The sequence below is a fragment of the Mobula hypostoma genome, chromosome 2 (assembly GCF_963921235.1).
Source record: "Mobula hypostoma chromosome 2, sMobHyp1.1, whole genome shotgun sequence".
Taxonomy (NCBI): domain Eukaryota; kingdom Metazoa; phylum Chordata; class Chondrichthyes; order Myliobatiformes; family Myliobatidae; genus Mobula; species Mobula hypostoma.
The window spans coordinates 114,533,333-114,552,869 of NC_086098.1; the positions used below are offsets into that span (position 1 = coordinate 114,533,333).

The window sequence follows — 19,537 nt, forward strand, 5'->3', positions numbered from 1 at the left end:
GTGCTAATATAGTGGTCAGCACAACACTTTAGAGCCGCAGCAATCAGTGATTGAGCTTTAGTCTCTGCCGCTGTGCGGAAGGAGTTTGTACGGGGTTCTCCCCATGGGGTTCCTCCGGGAGCTCTGGTCTCCTCTCACATTTCAAAGGTGTACAGGTTAGGGTTAGGGTTAGTAAGTTGTGGGAGTACTACGTTAGACCATAAGACCATAAGACAAAGGAGCAGAAGTCAGCCATTCAGCCCATTGAGTCTGCTCCACCATTTTATCATGAGCTGATCCATTCTCCCATTTAGTCCCACTCCCCCACCTTCTCACCATAACCTTTGATGCCCTGGCTACTCAGATACCTATCAATCTCTGCCTTAAATACACCCAATGACTTGGCCTCCACTGTCGCCCGTGGCAACAAATTCCATAGATTCACCACCCTCTGGCTAAAAAATAATTTCTTCGCATTTCTGTTCTGAATGGGCGCCCCTCAATCCTTAAGTCATGCCCTCTTGTACTAGACTCCCCCATCATGGGAAACAACTTTGCCACACACACTCTGTCCATGCCTTTCAACATTCGAAATGTTTCTATGAGGTCTCCCCTCATTCTTCTAAACTCCAAGGAATACAGTCCAAGAGCGGACAAACGTTCTTCATATGTTAACCCTCTCATTCCCAGAATCATTCTAGTGAATCTTCTCTGTACCCTCTTCAACGTCAGCACATCCTTTCTTTAATAAGGAGACCAAAACTGCCCGCAGTACTCCAAGTGAGGTCTCACCAGCGCCTTATAGAGCCTCAACATCACATCCCTGCTCCTATACTCTATTCCTCCAGAAATGAATGCCAACATTGCATTCGCCTTCTTCACTACCGACTCAACCTGGAGGTTAACCTTAAGGGTATCCTGTACGAGGACTCCCAAGTCCTGTTGCATCTCAGAACTTTGAATTCTCTTTCCATTTAAATAATAGTCTGCCCGTTTATTTCTTCTGCCAAAGTGCATAACCATACACTTTCCAACATTGTATTTCATTTGCCACTTCTTTGCCCATTCTTCCAATCTATCCAAGTCTCTCCACAGACTCTCTGTTTCCTCAGCACTACCAGCCCCTCCACCTATCTTTGTATCATCAGCAAACTTAGCCACAAAGCCATCTATTCCATAATCTATGTTGTTGATGTACAACGTAAAAAGAAGCGGCCCCAATACGGACCCCTGTGGAACACCACTGGTAACTGGCAGCCAACCAGAATAGGATCTCTTTACTCCCACTCTCTGTTTCCTGCCAATCAGCCAACGCTCTATCCATGTATGTAACTTACCCGTAATTCCATGGGCTCTTATCTTGTTAAGTAGCCTCATGTGTGGCACCTTGTCAAAGGCCTTCTGAAAATCCAAATATACAACATCCACTGCATCTCCCTTGTCTAGCCCACTGGTAATTTCCTCAAAAAATTGTAATAGGTTTGTCAGGCAGGATTTTCCTTTAAGGAATCCATGCTGAGTTCTGCCTATCTTGTCATATGCCTCTAGGTACTCTGTAACCTCATCCTTGACAATCGACTCCAACAACTTCCCAACCACCGATGTCAAGCTAACAGGTCTATAATTTCCTTTTTGCTTCCTTGCCCCTTTCTTAAATAGTAGAGTGACATTTGCAATCTTCCAGTCCTCCGGAACCATGCCAGAATCTATCGACTTTTGAAAGATCATCGCTAATGCCTCTGCAATCTCCACAGCTACTTCCTTCAGAACACGAGGGTGCATTCCATCTGGTCCAGGAGATTTATCTACCTTTAGCCTATTCAGCTTCCTGAGTACTTTCTCTGTCGTAATTATGACTACGCACACTTCTCTTCCCTGCCACCCATGAGTGTCCGGTATCCTGCTGTCTTCCTCAGTGAAGACTGATGCAAAATACTTGTTCAGTTCCTCTGCCATCTCCTCATCTCCCATTACAATTTCTCCAGCATCATTTTCTATCGGTCCTATATCTACTCTCACCTGTCTTTTACTCTTTATATACTTGAAAAAGCTTTTAGTATCCTCTTTGATATTATTTGCTAGCTTCCTTTCATAGTTAATCTTTTCCCTCTTAATGACCTTCTTAGTTTCCTTTTGTAAGCTTTTAAAAACTTCCCAATCCTCTGTCTTCCCACTAATTTTTGTTTCCTTGTATGCCCTCTCATTTGCTTTAACTTTGGCTTTGACTTCTCTTGTCAGCCACGGTTGCATCCTTTTTCCATTCCAAAATTTCTTCTTTTTTGGAATATACCTGTCTTGCACATTCCTCATTTCTCCCATAAACTCCAGCCACTGCTGCTCTGCTGTTCTTCCCACCAGTGTCTCTTTCCAGTCAACTTTGGCCAGTTCCTCTCTCATGCCACTATAATTTCCTTTAGTGCTGGATACTTGCGAGCTATCCCCAGTACGTCCTTGGATTATATTGGTTGTTAGCACAAACGATGCATTCCTCTGTGTTTGATGTTTTGATAGATGTGTGACAAATAAAGCTCATCTTTCTTTCTACCTATAGCAGGCACTTCGTGGCATGTTTCGAAATACCACCACCATCAGCTGCATTTATTGGCCCATCGCTGGCTTGGTAAGAATCCAAGATCAGCAACTTTTGCCAACACACCCAGCTTCAGACTGTAATTGTATTTCATGAGCTAAACACTCTGATACAGACTCCCTATCCCAATCTCTGTCATAGGACATGGTTATTAGCTGGAGAGAGGAAACAATTCAAGGATTTGTTCAAAGCCTCTTTAACTCCTAGGGATCCCTGATTATTGTCAGCTCGAAGAGGGAAGGAACATTTGAGAAGAAACTGAGAGATGGTGATCCTTGTATAGGAGTAAACAGAAACCCAGAGTAACTGCAGATGAAGCACATTCCCTCAATACTGCCCCACCAAACCCCACCTGCCTGCTGCAGGTCCCATCAGCACCTCAAAGCCCTCAAACCTGGAGCTGAAGCAAGTCATTCTCAAACTCAAGGCACTGCCTAAACAGTAGGGATCCACTCAGGTTTCATTTGTGATTTTGCTCTCCAAAATATGTTAGTTTCAAAATTTTCCTCACTGGTTTTGATTCTATAACCAATATGTCATTTCTTTCTTTTTCAAAGTGCAGAAAAGGCATATAGAAACATAGAAACATAGAAAACCTACAGCACAATATAGGCCCTTCGGCCCACAAGCGTCAAATATATCACAAAAATAATTGTGATGTTTGAGACTGACATCACTAACATCAGAACATTTGTACATAACAATTAACTCGCATTGAATTGCATGCTTCAATATATTATCAAATTTTCATTCTGACTCAAAGGTTTGCAAGAAAGGACACAATACAGTTCATTGTGTCTGCACCTGTCAAGAAAAACACACATTACCAGCCACCTCAAACACTGAACAAATGCTTAAGATATAAAAATGTTTCACGTACTTCTAGCCTTAGGCAAATATAAAGTGGAATACACAAGAATAAAGCAAAATAAAAGCAGTTCACACAAAATTCTGGAGGAACACAGCAGGTCAGGCACATGTATGGGAGGGGAATAAACAGTCAGCAATTCAGGCTGAGACACTTCACCGGGATGAGGGGTCTCGACCCAAAACTTTGACTTTCACTCCCCTCCATCAACGTGCCTGTCCTCCAGCATTTTGTACGTGTTGCTCAAGACTTCTAGCATCTGCTGACTTCTGTGTTTATAAAAGCAGTTTTCCTGATCAAAGTTCATTTTTTTTTTATCAGTTCCAATGAATTCATCAAAGTGGCTCCAGAGGAATTCAGTTCAGTACAGGTTCTGCTTTAAACATTTCACTCTGTTAATTATTACTAAACATTGCTGTTCTGATGAAGGGCTTTCTCTCTGATTGCCATATCTACTTCAGACATTAAATGATTATCAGATTTTATTTTTAAATTCCAATTTTGCTAAATGTGGTCTATTATGTTAGTAACTTATTTTTTGTTGTTTACCTTTCTGTTAAATGGTATCTCTGCAAATGGATTTGCAGCACTTCCCACAGACTCTGGCTTTCAGTGGGTAACTATTGCTTTCTGTGACATGTTGAATGCAGATCTCATTTAACCAAGGTTCTCCCTTCAGTACAGGACCAAGGGAGTGCTTATTGTTCAAGATGCTGCCTTTCAGATTATTATTTTGGTTTGTTCTTTCTGGTATACTTTAAATATCCAAAGGCTCAAAACGGAAGAGAGGACTCCAGCATCCTAGCCATATATCACTCCATTACTAGTGTTGTGAAATGCAACAGGCAAATGCTGTTATTAGTGGTTTTAGAAGTTGAATATTTATATTATTTATATGACGTTCCTCCTTTCAGAACTTATTCAAAACAGAATCTATTTAAAATGGAAAGGTTAAGTGCTTCTTTCATATAAAATAGTAAATGTCTAACATTCAATGTACTCAACACTTATTTTTAACCTGAAAACAATCTTAGTTGTATCTTGGAATTCCTTGCGCCCAGGAAAAATTCTGGACTGTTGTTTTTCTCTTTCCAGCATTTTTGTTATTAATTTTACATATAAGAATACAGAGTACAAGAAAAAAATATATCAATACATTATACTAAATCGCATATAAAGACTCCTTACCCTATATTCATATAGATTAATTAATTCGTAATATTTGAATATAGTATTTTTATTATATTAAAAAATCTAACCCACTACCAAGACAGAAGCTGAGTAGTAAAGAAAAAAAGGAATGGGACCCGAAAGAGAAAATCTCAATAAGCCAAAATATTTTCGGAATTGTATCCAAATCCTCACAGTGTGTTTAACTACCAGATTATCAGTTAACTTACTCAGAGACAAAGGAAGTGAGGATCCAAGAAGAGAAATAATAGAAAATTTATTAGCAGAATTAGCTTCTAAAAAAACCCACGTCAGGCAATCCTCACGATTAATGTAATATAACCAAAATGTAAGATTTCTTACATTAACTGCCCAATAATAAATTCTAAAGTTTGGTAAGGCTAATCCTTCATTCTTTTTATCTTTCTGAAGATGAATTTTATTTAATCTGGAATGCTTATTCTTCCATATACAAGAAGATATTATAGGATCAAGAGAATCAAAGAAAAATTTGAGAATAAAAACAGGCAATGCCTGAAAAAGATATATAAATTTAGGTAATATATTAATTATGATAGAGTTAATTCGGCCAATCAGCGGTAACGAAAGAGGCGACCAATTTGATAGTATCCTTTTTGCGTGATTCGATAGGGTAAGAAAATTTTCTTTAAATTGACTCTTATAATTTTTAGTAATAGTTACACCTAAGTAGGTAAATTGGTTTCTTACAATTTTAAAAGGAACGTTAGAATTTGTTGGTATCAAATTACAAAGGGAAAAGTTCACTTTTATGTAAGTTTAATTTATAACCTGAGAACTGGCTAAAACAGGAGAGTAAAGAAAGCGCATGGGGTAACAAAGTCTCAGCATTAGAAATAAATAGCAGCAGATCATCAGCGTACAGTAGGACTTTGCGAATAGTGTCTCCCCTTAAAATACCGGTGATATCATTAGATTCTCAAAAGGCAAGGGCTAAAGGTTCTAAGGCCAGATCAAAAAGCAAAGAGCTCAACGGACAGCCTTGTCTAGTGCCACGTTGAATCTTAAATGGTTTGGAATTATGAGAATTGGTGATAACCCTAGCGGAAGGAGCTAAATAAAGTAATTTAATCCATTGAATGAAAACGGGTCCAAAGTTGAATTTTTCTAAAGTTTTAAATAAATAATTCCATTCAACTCTGTCGAAAGCTTTCTCAGCATCGAGGGATACCATACATTCCGATATCATGTTAGAAGGAGAATAAATAACATTTAATAACTGACAAATATTAAAGTGAGAATATCGATTTTTGATAAATCCAGTTTGGTTATCAGAAATGACAGATGGTAAAATATTTTCAATCCTATGGGCCAAAACTTTAGATAGGATCTTAGTATCAACATTAAGTAAAAAAATTGGTCTATAAGAAGAGCATTGAGTTGGATCCTTATTCTTTTTAAGGATAAGCGAAATGGAAGGACTGTTGTTTTAAGAGCTGTACCAATGTAGTTTGTGCTGAACATTAAGTGTTTTGCTATGTGTGGTGAACCATTCAATTGTGACACAGAGATTTGTTTAAAATTTAACACACATCATAAGTAGCATCATTTTTTAATAAATGTTTTTACGATTGAATCAATTTCAAAAACAGCTTACAAAATATAAAACCTAAAATATTCTGCACATATAAAAATACTTTTCAATAGCTTTAATGTGATGCATTGTTAATATTGACACTGTCCATTTGTGTGACATATTGGTCTAACTCCGTATTATAATGTATGATTGATTTTCAAGATTGAAAACGGAAAATATTCTCTCCTTCATAAAGGCAGTAAGCAAAAACTCCTTGGATGCTGTTTCCCCAGTGCAAGTGTACGAAGGTTAAACTCCAGTCCTCTACAGCTTAACCCGACTCCCTTCCAACATCTTATAATTAGAGGTTGTTCAAGTTAAAGGAGGAGGGGCACTAGCATCTAGAGCATCTTACAGTGGCACATTTCCATCAATTTTACTTTTGTCCTGTTTCCCTGTTTTCTTACATTGGAACTACCTTAATGCTTTCTTATTTCTGAAGCCATTTATTCTGCTCTATGGATCATGCCCTATTTAAAATAACTTGACACTGGAAGGAGTGTATTGCCTGATCTCCTTCCATATTCTGCTTCCAGTGAACTTCATGATATTTCTATGCCGAAGAGTTTCCTCCAAGGCTCTCATTTTGGCTTTGCCTGATGTTGGCAGTGCTGCTAATTGACAACTAAACATTTCCATTTTAATGGATTGTGGTTATCTTTCTGTTGCTTTGCATTTATGTCTGGGTAAAATGTTAGTTACTGGTGATGATGGTGATTCAGCTTATGTATTCCAATATCAAAGCTCCCGTCTTGGACAGTGTATCAAGGAGAGAGGTAATGGCTATACACATTTCCATTATGTTTGGGTTAGCATTGACATTAAAAGCACCAGGAATGAAATGTAATAGGGAAAAAAAGCTCAAATTTACAGACTTCATCTCTGCTTTCCAGCAGTTGTGACAATTTACATTGCATCCTCTTTCCCATGAGCCACCAGGTTCCTGACTCCTGGTGTCTCACGTGTCCCAGGACTCACCTAAGGGGAGAAAGAGGCTAAGGAGAAAACTGCTTGGGTACTCTTTCGGCCAAAGAAGTTAGATAAAGCAGTGAATGACAAACAACAGGACATAGAGGAAGTATAGAGCAATGCCATATGTTGCAGGAAATACTCGTGGCTCTTGTGTACACATAACTATACTTGTATGCACAGTCCCCAGTGTTCCTGGAAACTTGATAAACAGGTTTCTTCTTCAGTTTTTAAAGACACATCTGGAAAAGCTTCTGCACAGACAGAGGACAGAAGATCACTCTGTTGCTCTATAGTTTCTGACAGGGAACCACTTTCCTCCGAGTCTCTCCTAACACATAATGCAGATAAGGTCAGTTTGCAATTATTGAGGCTCCAGTCCAATGCTGTCAAATCTGGCTCCTCCACCTCTTTCTGGTGTTTTTGATTCAGTCTGTTTGTATCTAATACAATGGGACAATGCTCACCAACATGCACTGGAGGCTTTCCAGCTGGCTGTCGTTGAAACTGCGACTGCAAGTTACAGTGTTCTTGATCCAGTGGCATTTTTGACAGACAAGTTCTTCCATGCTGAGCTTTGTAAGATCCAACTTTAGCCCAGTCAATGTCGTTCCCTGTGGTCCTCATGTTCAGGTCATGGACAAGAGGTTGTGACAGGTAATTCATCTCCTGTGGGCTCTCAGCCTCCCCACTTGGTGAATGGAGGATTGTTTCATATTTTGGGTTCAGACGTGTATCTATTGTGAGAAACCCATACTCAACATGGTCCTGAGCCTCCACGTTGATTAGAAGCGGTGATGGCATTTGAGATTTGTACCCTGATTGTAGGGATTCACTTAGCCGATCAATGTTCTGCAGCTGCTGAGAACAACTGATGTTCTCCATTGCAATGTCTCCTTGCGAGATTTTCTTTTCATTTGAGAGACCGCTTTGCTTGGACTGATCAGACATGGGCACAACACTCTCTTTGCCACCTGGATGGTTTTCTGTTGTTGAAGATCCAATGATTTGGGACCTGTAAACATCTTTTTCATCTTCGGTTGCCAAGGGAGTGATTTTCCATTTGTTAGCAGACTCATTGCTAAACTGCTTTGTTAGAGGAATTCTGAAGTCATCAGCATCCCGACAATTGTGCAGCGATGCTCTGTTGCCACCATTTTCCAGAACCATAACATTAATGGTCAATGATTCAGGCAACAAAAACAGGAAAGCCTTTGTCGATGGGCAATCTCGTTGTAGCTGGGGAAAAAAGCATAAAAGCATTAGTGGCTTCAAATGAAGCACTTAGTGTTCAATTATTTATTGCTTCATGAACATTGTTCATCATCAATTAAATGAAATTGTGTTGTCAGTTCTCTCAAGTCATCGAGTCATAGTTATACAAGCTCTCTGGGATTTAAAACACCTGCTGGAAGTTCTTCTGAGGAAAAACATCTGCAAGTCCATATTAATAAATAATTCTTAAACAGAAATAGAAGAATAGAACTTTTATGACTGAACAATGGCCACGATTTTTTTCTTTGTGTCCTTCCATACAAGTTTCATTCACCTAGTCAACAGATCAAATATTAATGGACGTGCAGCCCACAGTGTCCCATAGATGGAGGTATTGATAGAAAAATGTGGGCTATTTCCAAAGTGACTCCAAGCATTTGAATCTTTTAAATCAAGATTGTGAAGAAGAAAATACATTTGCTGCATGAACCAAAATTTTGATAATAGTCATAAAATTTTATAGAGGTGTAAAATATTGTTTCATATTCCTTTGATGGCAAATGTATTCTGATGAAGAAATTTTGATCTGAAACATTCACTCTGATTCACTTTCCACAGTTGCTATCTGATCTGCTCCATTTTCTGCTTTTATTTCAGATTTCCAGCACTTGTGGCCTTTTAGTTTTTTTCACACTGTGTCAGGTCCAGACTGGCACAGGAATGCTTCCTCATTTATTTAGAAAGAGGAGAATGACCACAGGGAACTACCGTAAGAATAAGTTACTTTTTTTTTTAATTGCAAGAGCATTTAAAGTACTTTATTTTGCAATACTTGTTCATTGTTTTTGGAAAAAGAACTTATAGATATGAATGATTAGAAATGCATTTTGACGGTTGTTCAAGTGTTAAGATCCTCCTCCATTTCTTCCTAACTGTTCAAAATAGAACTCCCTTTTCCCCTCACCCATAGTTCGTGCTGTGGTTTCTACCGTTACTTCATAAATTCCTGCCATGACTCTCCTTCACCACAACAATTTATTCCTCATTCACATTTGTTGCAGCTTTAGGCAAGAACTCCCAATTCCATACAACTGCTGAGAGAATTCCCATGCATTAAATCCTAAATTGTATTCAACAAGACTGGGAAGTTTGATGTGGAGTGTGGAGAAATTAAAAGTGCATGAGTGCATATATTGACTGGAATTGATCGGTTTCCGCTGCTGATAGTGAGAACAAAAGCACTGTGTGCAGACATATATGCTGATATAGCCATCTTCTGCAGCTCTTCATCTATACCATCTTCCTTGGAAGGAGGATAATATGGTTACACTATCAGGTGGAGATGAAACTGCTCATGTTAGTCTTTGGCTTAACGAACAGGTTAAATTTGACCCATCCAACACCATCATTCCATTCTTTGCTGGAAGGACTGTTTAGGGCCTTGAATGGTAGTGAAGGAGGATGTGCAGGGGTGAGTGTAGCACTTTTTCTGCTTGCAAGGGTAAGTGCCAGGACCGAGATCACTGGGGAGGGACAAATGGGCAAGGGAGTTGCATAGGGAGTGATTCCATCACCATTCCCCATCCCCTTTTCCCTCTCACCTTATGTCTGCCTGCCCATCGCCTCCCTCTGGTCCTCCTCCCCCTTTTTCTTTATTCCATGGCCTTCTGTCCTCTCCTTTCAGATTCCCCCTTCTCCAGCCCTGTATTTCTTTCACCAATCAACTTCCCAGCTCTTTACTTCACCCCTCCCCCTCCCAGTTTCACCTGTCACCTGGTGTTTCTCTCTCCCCTCCCCCCACCTTTTGAATCTACTCCTCATCCTTTTTTTCTCCAGTCCTGCTGAAAGGTTTTGGGCCAAAATGTCGACTGTGCTCTTTTCCACAGATGCTGTCTGGCCTGCTGTGTGTGCTGCTTGGATTTCTAGCATCTGCAGATTTTCTCTTGTTTGTGAACGGCAATTGTTCACAGAGTTTAATGTAATCCAGAAATCTGAATGAATGATTTAGAGGCAATTTCAAATCCCTGCAAGGTAACAGGGGAATTTTAATTAACATCAATAGTACTGACCATGAATCACTAATATCCTCTAGGAATCTGTTAATCTTATCACGTCTGCCTTGACCATAATTCCAAAATCACAGCAGCATGGCTGACTCTTAACTGTTCCCTCAAAAGGGCTGGTGAGGCACTCGGGGTGCCGCGAGCCCCGTTCGGTGGAGTACTGTGAGTGCTTGCCTCATCATGTTGAGCCAGAGAATCAAACTAATTTGGGAAACCCATTCTTCTGCTACTTCAGTTGCACTTCTGGCCACCTTCATTGTGAGACTGCAGTGGTGGATGTGGATTGAATAGCAGTTAAGCAGATCACTTTGTCCTGGACGGTATTGAGCTCCCTGAGTGTTGTTGCAGCCTCACTTAATTCATGCAAGGGGCAAGCATTCCAACGTGCTCCTAACTTCTGCCTTGTAAACAGTGGAAAGATTTGGCGTCATCAAGAGAAGAGCCACTTGCCACAGGATGTCTAGCCTCTCACCTGCTCCTGTCACCACTCTACCTGTGAGTCTGGTTCACGTGCATTTCCAGTAGATCATGAACCTCAGGGTATTAATGCCGGGGGACTTGATGATGATAATGGCATTGAATATCAAAAGTAGATGGTTAAACTCTCTATTATTGGAGATGATCATCGTCTGGCACACATCATGTGTACTATATTACTTGCCAGTTACTAGGCCATATCTGAGTACTATCTATTTGCTGAAGAACCGTGAATAGAAATGAATATTGTTCAACCATCAGAGAGTATCACACCTTCATCAGAGGGTATCACACCTTCATCATTGAATACCACATCTTCATCAGTGAATACCACGTCTTCATCAGTGAATACCACGTCTTCATCAGTGAATATCACGTCTTCATCAGTGAATATCACGTCTTCATCAGTGAATATCATGCCTTCATCAGTGAATATCACATCTTCATCAGTGAATATCACGTCTTCATCAGTGAATATCACGCCTTCATCAGTGAATATCATGCCTTCATCAGTGAATATCACACCTTCATCAGTGAATATCACGCCTTCATCAGTGAATATCACGTCTTCATCAGTGAATATCATGCCTTCATCAGTGAATATCACGCCTTCATCAGTGAATATCACGCCTTAAGGAAGCTAACTGAAGGAAGCAACTGACAATATTTGACAAAGTGCCTGCAATGTGGTGAGCTTCTTTGCTGCTTTAAACTGTTTTTTTTTGGCATGCTGCTGAAAAAAATGACTCAAGGTTCTCGTACCTTTTCAGATGCTCCTTCTCTATTTTGGATTAATCAAGAGCCAGGGGTTCCTATGAGCTGATGGAGCATCCCAGCACAAGGGACCTTGGGCAAGGTCTCATAAAAGCTCTATCCAAATTCCACAGTGCTTTCTTACATTTGCATTCTCATTCCCTTGCAATAAAGTGCAACCTAACATCTCTACCCCAATTTGCGTGCTGCACCTGTTACTTCCTAGAACTTCCTGTACCACCACACCCAGATCTCTCTGCACGCAAAATATTTACTAGTTCCTCATCATTTCAAAAAATGTTGTTTCTGCCACTCTTCCCTTGAAAATGAATAACCTAGCATTTTCCACGTTGTACTTGAAATGCCACCGTGTTTCCCTTTTAAACACTGTGCTCTACATGTTTTTCTTCCTACCTTTGAAAAAAAATTTCTGTATGTCTAATTCTAATCTACCTTTTACATAATATACAGTTGTTGCACATCCCCTTGTCTGTAAATGTTATTGTCAAATAGGTAAAATATTATATACTTAATTGGATTAAGAGCACTGTAAATAAATGCAGCATTAACTGTTCTGTTAAATCTGCGGTGAACAGGTTACTTATATGCTTGTTGCTACACGTAAACTGTTACACAAAACATACACAAAAACAATGCAACTGTTGTTATGAGCCCTACAAAGACGGTTCATTTTTATAGGACTTGTAACAACAGTTATGTTGCAACTGTCAGAAACTCCTTACCAGGTTTATGGGTTGCTTCTGATCACTGGCATTTATGTAGTTGTACATAAAACAGCACACCGAAGTGAACAAAAGAATAAAGAAGAAGATCGGCAAAACACATCCTAGCAGAATAATTTTTACCATTTGTTTTGATGGATCTGTCAAATAAAGAAAAGAAAGATATAATGAAAATGCACAATTAAATTCATAAAAAGTATAAATGCTCAGTGGGTCATGCAGGTGAAAAGGACAGATTTATTATTTACAAATGAGGCTTTATACCTGAACTGGGAAAGATTGGAAATAAAACCCCAGAAAGGGAAAAATGAGAGGCTGAACAAGTGGGAAGGTCCAAGTCAATAAAGATTAAATAACAATAGGGACGATGATGCAAAGTGAAACAGGTACAGAAATGAACAATTGATCGAATGAAAGTAAGAACACGAGCAATATCTGAAATGGTTGAGCTGAATGCTGAGTCTTGAAGGCTTATGTGCCTTGTCAGGAAATAAAGAGCTGTTGCTCCACTGACATTGAGTTATTGAAAGTGGTAACAGGCGGAAAGTTAGCGGTCGATGTGAAATTGAGAATTAAAGTTTTTTTGGTGACAAAGTGACAGATAATTGGAAACTTAGAATCTTGCATGTAAACTGAATAGAAGTTTCACAAAGTAGATATTTTATCTGTTTCTGTTCCTGGGAAGGGGAGGCCACGTCCCAAGACTTAGCAATTCTATCATGTAATATTTCTCCAGGTATGTCATTGAAATTTGATTTTACCCGAAATGAAACATAACAATGAAAAAATATGAAAATCCACGGGGCAGAAGTTTAGAGGCAAGATTGAAAAGATTCCAAAATGAGACAGAGTTCTTTATAACATAATAATGAACAATTAATTTGTGCAAACCATATCTGGAAGCAGACCAATGGAAAAGATATTGTGATAACTCACTTGAATGACACTAAAGAATATGAGTTGCAGGGTTGGTGCAGAAATAGATAAAATCAATATATGATTAAAAGCTTTTCATAATTGCTTAAAAATGTAATATTTGATAGAAATATAGAAAACCTACAGCACAATACAGGCCCTTTGACCCACAATGCTGTGCCAAACATGTACTTACTTTAGAAATTACCTAGGGTTACCCATAGCCCTGTATTTTTCTAAGCTCCATGTACCTATCCAGGAGTCTCTTAAAAGACCCTATCACATCTGCCTCCACCACCGTTGCCGGCAGCCCATTCCATGCACTCACCACTCTCTGCGTAAAAAACTTACCCTCTGTACCCACCTCCAAGCGCCTTAAAATTGTGCCGCCTTGTGTTAGCCATTTCAGCCCTGGCAAAAAGCCTCTGACCACCCACATGATCAATGCCTCTGATCACTCTCTCAACTACCTCAATCCCTCAGCTACCCCAGTGCAATGGAACTCTGTGCACAACCCTTGCTGGACTCCTTTTGTTATCAACATCTTCTGGGCAATGAGTGGCAGTAACAAATTGGCAAAGCCTCAGCGTTACTGAAGAATAAGGCAAACTTGAAAAATATGTACCTGCAGTGGATTATTAGAATACAGAATGATTTAATGTAAAAGACAGTTCGTCCCTTTAAAGTAAATCTATTTACTTCAAAGTAAATTTTGATTCGGAGCAAGAAGGCTGCGAGTGAACAGCTGATTTTTCAGAGCGAAGGGAGTTTTCTTCTACTCGGGGTAAAAGAGAGGCGAGACTGCTCAGGCGTGTGACGTCAGCCAGTAGAGCACGAAAGGTTTAAAAAATAAGACCGCCATATCCAGCGGGCAGCAGAGTGATAGGGCTTTGGCTCAATGGGCTTAGGCAGTAACGGGAAGTGGCAAGGTAGGTTTACCTGTGTTAATTGCGGAAAGGAAGTAATATGAGTATGAGGCCAGTTTTCTGTGCTCGGTGTCAGATGTGGGAGGTCCTGGAGTCTTCCAGCCTCCTGGACGGCCATATCTGCACCAGGTGTGTCGAGCTGCAGCTCCTAAGAGACCGAGTTAGGGAACTGGAGATGCAGCTCGATGACCTTCGCTTGGTCAGGGAGAGCGAGGAGGTGATAGAAGGAGTTATAGGTGGGTGGTTATACTGGGGCCACGGGAGACAGACAAGTGGGTCACAGTCAGGAGGAGGAAGGGGAAAATTCAGGTACCAGAGAGTACCCCAGTGGCTGTACCCCTTGACAATAAGTACTCCTGTTTGAGTATTGTTGGGGGAGGGAACAGCCCACCTGGTGGAAGCAACAGTGACTGTGCCTCTGGCACAGAGTCTGGCCCTGTGGCTCAGAAGGGTAGGGAAAGGAAGAGGATGGCAGCAGTGATAGGGAACTCTATAGTTAGGGGGTCAGACAGGCGATTCTGTGGATTCAGGAAAGAGACTCGGATGGTAGTTTGCATCCCAGGTGCCAGGGTCCGGGATGTTTCAGATCGCGTCCAAGATATCCTGCAGTGGGAGGAAGAACAGCCAGAGGTCATGGTACATACTGGTACCAATGACATAGGTAGGAAAAGGGAAGAGGTCCTGAAAAAAGTCTATAGGGAGTTAGGAAGGAAGTTGAGAAACAAGACAGCAAAGGCAGTAATCTTGGGATTACTGCCTGTGCCACGCAACAGTGAGAATAGGAATAGAATGAGGTGGAGGATAAATGTATGGCTGAGGGATTGGATCAAGGGGCAGGGATTCAGATTTCTGGATCATTGGGAGCTCTTCTGGGGCAGGTGTGTCCTGTACAAAAAGGATGGGTTCCACTTAAATCCGAGGGCACCAATATCCTGGCGGGAAGATTTGCTAAGGCTACTGGGGAGAGTTTAAACTAGAATTGTTGGGGGGTGGGAACTGAACTGAAGAGACTGGGAAAGAGGAGGCTGGCTCACAAATAGAGAAATCTTGTAGACAGTGTGAGAGGGAAGATAGGCAGGTGATAGAGAAGGGACGTGCTCAGACTGAAGGTTTGAGATGTGCCTATTTTAACTCAAGGAGTGTTATGAACAAAGTGGATGAGCTTAGAGCGTAGATCAGTACTTGGAGATATGATGCGATGGCCATTATAGAGACTTGGATGGCTCAGGGACAGGAATGGTTAATTCAAGTGCCAGGTTTTAGATGTTTCAGAAAGGACAGGGAGGGAGGCAAAAGAGGTGGGGGCGTGGCACTGCTGATCAGAGATAGTGTCACGGCTGCAGAAAAGGAGAAAGTCATGGAGGGATTGTCTATGGAGTCTCTGTGGGTGGAGGTTAGGAACAGGAAGGGGTCAATAACTCTACTGGGTGTTTTTTATAGGCTGCCCAATAGTAACAGAGTTATTGAGGAGCAGATTGGGAAACAGATCCTGGAAAGGTGTAATAATAACAGAGTTGTCGTGATGGGAGATTTTAATTTCCCAAATATCAATCGGCATCTCCCTAGGGCAAGGGGTTTAGATGGGGTGGAGTTTGTTAGGTGTGTTCAGGAAGGTTTCTTGACACAATATGTAGATAAGCCTACAAGAGGAGGGTCTGTACTTGATTTGGTATTGGGAAATGAACCTGGTCAGGTGTCAGATCTCTCAGTGGGAGAGCATTTTGGAGATAGTGATCATCTATCTCCTTTACAATAGCATCGGAGAGAGATAGGAACAGACAAGTTAGAAAAGCATTTAATTGGAGTAAGGGGAATTATGAGCCTATCAGGCAGGAAATTGGAGGCTTAAATTGGAAACAGATGTTCTCAGGGAAAAGTACGGGAGAAATGTGGCAAATATTTAGGGGATATTTGTGTGGAGTTCTGCATAGGTACATTCCAATGAGACAGGGAAGTTATGGTAGGATACAGGAACCGTGGTGTACAAAGGCTGTAATAAATCTAGTCAAGAAGAAAAGAAAAGCTTACAAAAGGTTCAGAGAGCTAGGTAATGTTAGAGATCTAGAAGATTATAAGGCTAACAGGAAGGAGCTTAAGGAGGAAATTAGGAGAGCCAGAAGGGGCCATGAGAAGGCCTTGGTGGGCAGGATTAAGGAAAACCCCAAGGCATTCTACAAGTATGTGAAGAGCAAGAGGATAAGACGTGAGAGAATAGGACCAATCAAGTGTGACAGTGGGAAAGTGTGTATGGAACTGGAGGAAATAGAGGAGGTACTTAATGAATACTTTACTTCAGTATTCACTATGGAAAAAGATCTTGATGATTGTAGGGATAACTTGCAGCAGACTGAAAAGCTTGAACATGTAGATATTAAGAAAGAGGATGTGCTGGAGCTTTTGGAAAGCATCAAGTTGGATAAATTGCTGGGACCGGATGAGATGTACCCCAGGCCACTGTGGGAGGTGAGGAAGGAGATTGCTGAGCCTCTGGTGATGATCTTTTCATCATCAATGGGGACGGGAGAGGTTCCAGAGGATTGGAGGGTTGTGGGTGTTGTTCCTTTATTCAAGAAAGGGAGTAGAGATAGCCCAGGAAATTATAGACCAGTGAGTCTTATCTCAGTGGTTGGTAAGTTGATGGAGAAGATCCTGAGAGGCAGGATTTATGAACATTTGGAAAGGCATAATATGATTAGGAATAGCCAGCATGGCTTTGTCAAAGGCAGGTCATGCCTTACGAGCCTGACTGAATTTTTTGAGGATGTGACTAAACACTTTGATGAAGGTAGAGCAGTAGATATAGTGTATATGAATTTCAGCAAGGCATTTGATAAGGTACCCCATGCAATGCTTATTGAGAAAGTAAGGAGGCATGGGATCCAAGGGGGCATTGCTTTGTGGATCCAGAACTGGCAGGTCCACAGAAGGCAAAGAGTGGCTGAAGATGGGTCATATTCTGCATGGAGGTCGGTGACCAGTGGTGTGCCTCAGGGATCTGTTCTAGGACCCTTACTCTTCGTGATTTTTATAAATGAACTGGATGGATGGGTTAGTAAGTTTGCAATGACACAAAGGTTGGAGGTGTTGTGGATCATGTGGAGGGCTGTCAGAAGTTACAGTGGGACATTGATAGGATGCAAAACTGGGCTGAGAAGTGGCAGATGGACGTCAACTCAGATAAGTTTGATGTGGTTCATTTTGGTAGGTCAAATATGATGGCAGAATATAGTATTACAGGTATCCCCCGCTTTTCGAACATTCGCTTTACGAAACCTCACTGTTACGAAAGACCTATATTAGTTCCCCACTTTCGCTAACAGAAGGTGTTTTCACTGTTGCGAAGAAAGGCAGCACGCGGAAAAAGCGGCGTGTGAAAAAAAGCAGTGCACGATAAAAAAAGCAGGGCGCGATAAAAAAAGCAGGGCGCGATAAAAAGCGGCGTGCTGCACACCCCGTGCAGCCGCTCTCCCCCGGATTCGGAACTACATTCTAGCCGGCATTGCTTAAACACGTGTCTGTGAGCAGCTGTTTGCAAGATGAGTTCTAAGGTATCAGAAAAGCCTAAAAGAGCTCGTAAGGGTGTTACACTTAACGTAAAACTAGGCATAATTAAGCGTTTCGATCGTAGTGAACGAAGTAAGGACAAGGTGAGTTTGGCTTGTGGAAGTTGATGAAGATGATGTTGAAGAGGTTTTGGCATCTCATGACCAAGAACTGATAGATGAAGAGCTGATGCAATTGGAAGAGGAAAGGATAACAATCGAAACCGAATGCAGTAGCGAAAGTGAAGTCATCCAGGAACTGAATGTGAAGCAACTGTGTGAGATTTTCGCTACAATGATAAAGTACGGCTTTAATTTTGGAAGAGTACGTCGGTTGAGGGCATATTTGCAGGATGGTTTGAGTGCTTACAAAGAACTGTATGATCTAAAAAATGTGTGAGGCTCAGCAGTCAAGCAAGCCTTCCACATCAGCCACAGCAGACAACAAACCTCGACCTTCGACATCGAGGCAGGCAGAGATAGAAGATGAGCTTCCTACCCTAATGGAAACAGACGACGATGAGATGACACCCCAGTGTCCCACCACCCCAACCCCCAGGCCGCAGACAGATACTGATTCGTGGAGAATGCAGCGGTAGCCAGGAGGCACACAGCACATCTTTAAGAAAAAAACCGAAATAAACATGCTAAATAATTACATGCCGGGTGGCACCTAATTAATTAGCATGTTTATTTTGGCTTTTTTCTTAAAGATGTGCTGTGTGCCTCCTGGCTACCGCTGCACCCCTGCATTCTTCGTGGATCAGTATATGTTCGCTGCCCCCAGGGTGGGGGCCACTGCACCACCCCAACCTGTGACAACTCAGCCTAACACACCATCATCAGTGTGCTCTGCGCTGTCCGAATTCCGGTAAGTGATACTACACTGTACATACATTATTTCTACTTTATATAGGCTGTGTATTTTTACGTGTTATTTGGTATGATTTGGCAGCTTCATAGCTTAAAGGTTACTGGAGAGAGTGTTTCTGCCAACAGCGCTTGCGTGAGATTTTCTGCCGAGAGCACATGCGTGAGATTTTCGCTACGGAGAACAATGCCGGCAATGATTGTGGAAAAGTATTTCTACTTTATATAGGCTGTGTATTTATCATATCATCCCTGTTTTTACTAAATGTTACTGTTATTTTAGGTTTTATGTGTTATTTGGCATGATTTGGTAGGTTATTTTTGGGTCTGCGAACGCTCACAAAATTTTCCCATATAAATAAATAAATGGTAATTGCTTCTTCGCTTTACGACATTCCAGTTTACGAACCATTTCATAGAAATGCTCTACCTTCGGATGGCAGGGGAAACCTGTAATGGTAAGACTCTTGGCAGTGTGGAGGATCAAAAGGATCTTGGGGTCCGAGTCCATAGGACGCTCAAAACAGCTGCGCAGGTTGACTGTGTGGTTAAGAAGGCGTATGGTGTATTGGCCTTCATCAATTGTGGAATTGAATTTAGGAGCCAAGAGTTAATATTGCAGCTACATAGAACCCTGGTCAGACCACACTTGGAGTACTGTGCTCAGTTCTGGTCGCCTCACTATAGGAAGGATGTGGAAGCCATATAAAGGGTGCAGAGGAGATTTACAAGGATGTTGCCTGGATTGGGGAACATGCCTTATGGGAATAGGTTGAGTGAACTCGGCCTTTTCTCCTTGGAGTGACAGAGGATGAGAGGTGACCTGATAGAGGTGTATAAGA

The 19,537-nt window shown here is 41.2% G+C and overlaps 1 protein-coding gene across 3 annotated transcripts in view; it reads right to left on the reverse strand.

Moving 5' to 3' along the window:
* Positions 1 to 6,184: 6,184 nt before the first annotated feature.
* LOC134359283 (uncharacterized) overlaps positions 6,185 to 19,537 on the reverse strand; it is a 32,060-nt gene continuing 18,707 nt past the window's right edge. For all 3 annotated transcript variants that reach the window (XM_063072258.1, XM_063072268.1, XM_063072278.1), the window contains 2 exons: positions 12,443 to 12,582; positions 6,185 to 8,430 (listed from right to left, as the gene is read on the reverse strand). In XM_063072258.1, the coding sequence (XP_062928328.1) occupies positions 7,357 to 8,430; positions 12,443 to 12,582 (1,214 nt within the window). In that variant the 3' untranslated portion in view covers positions 6,185 to 7,356. The remainder of the gene's footprint in view (positions 8,431 to 12,442; positions 12,583 to 19,537) is intronic.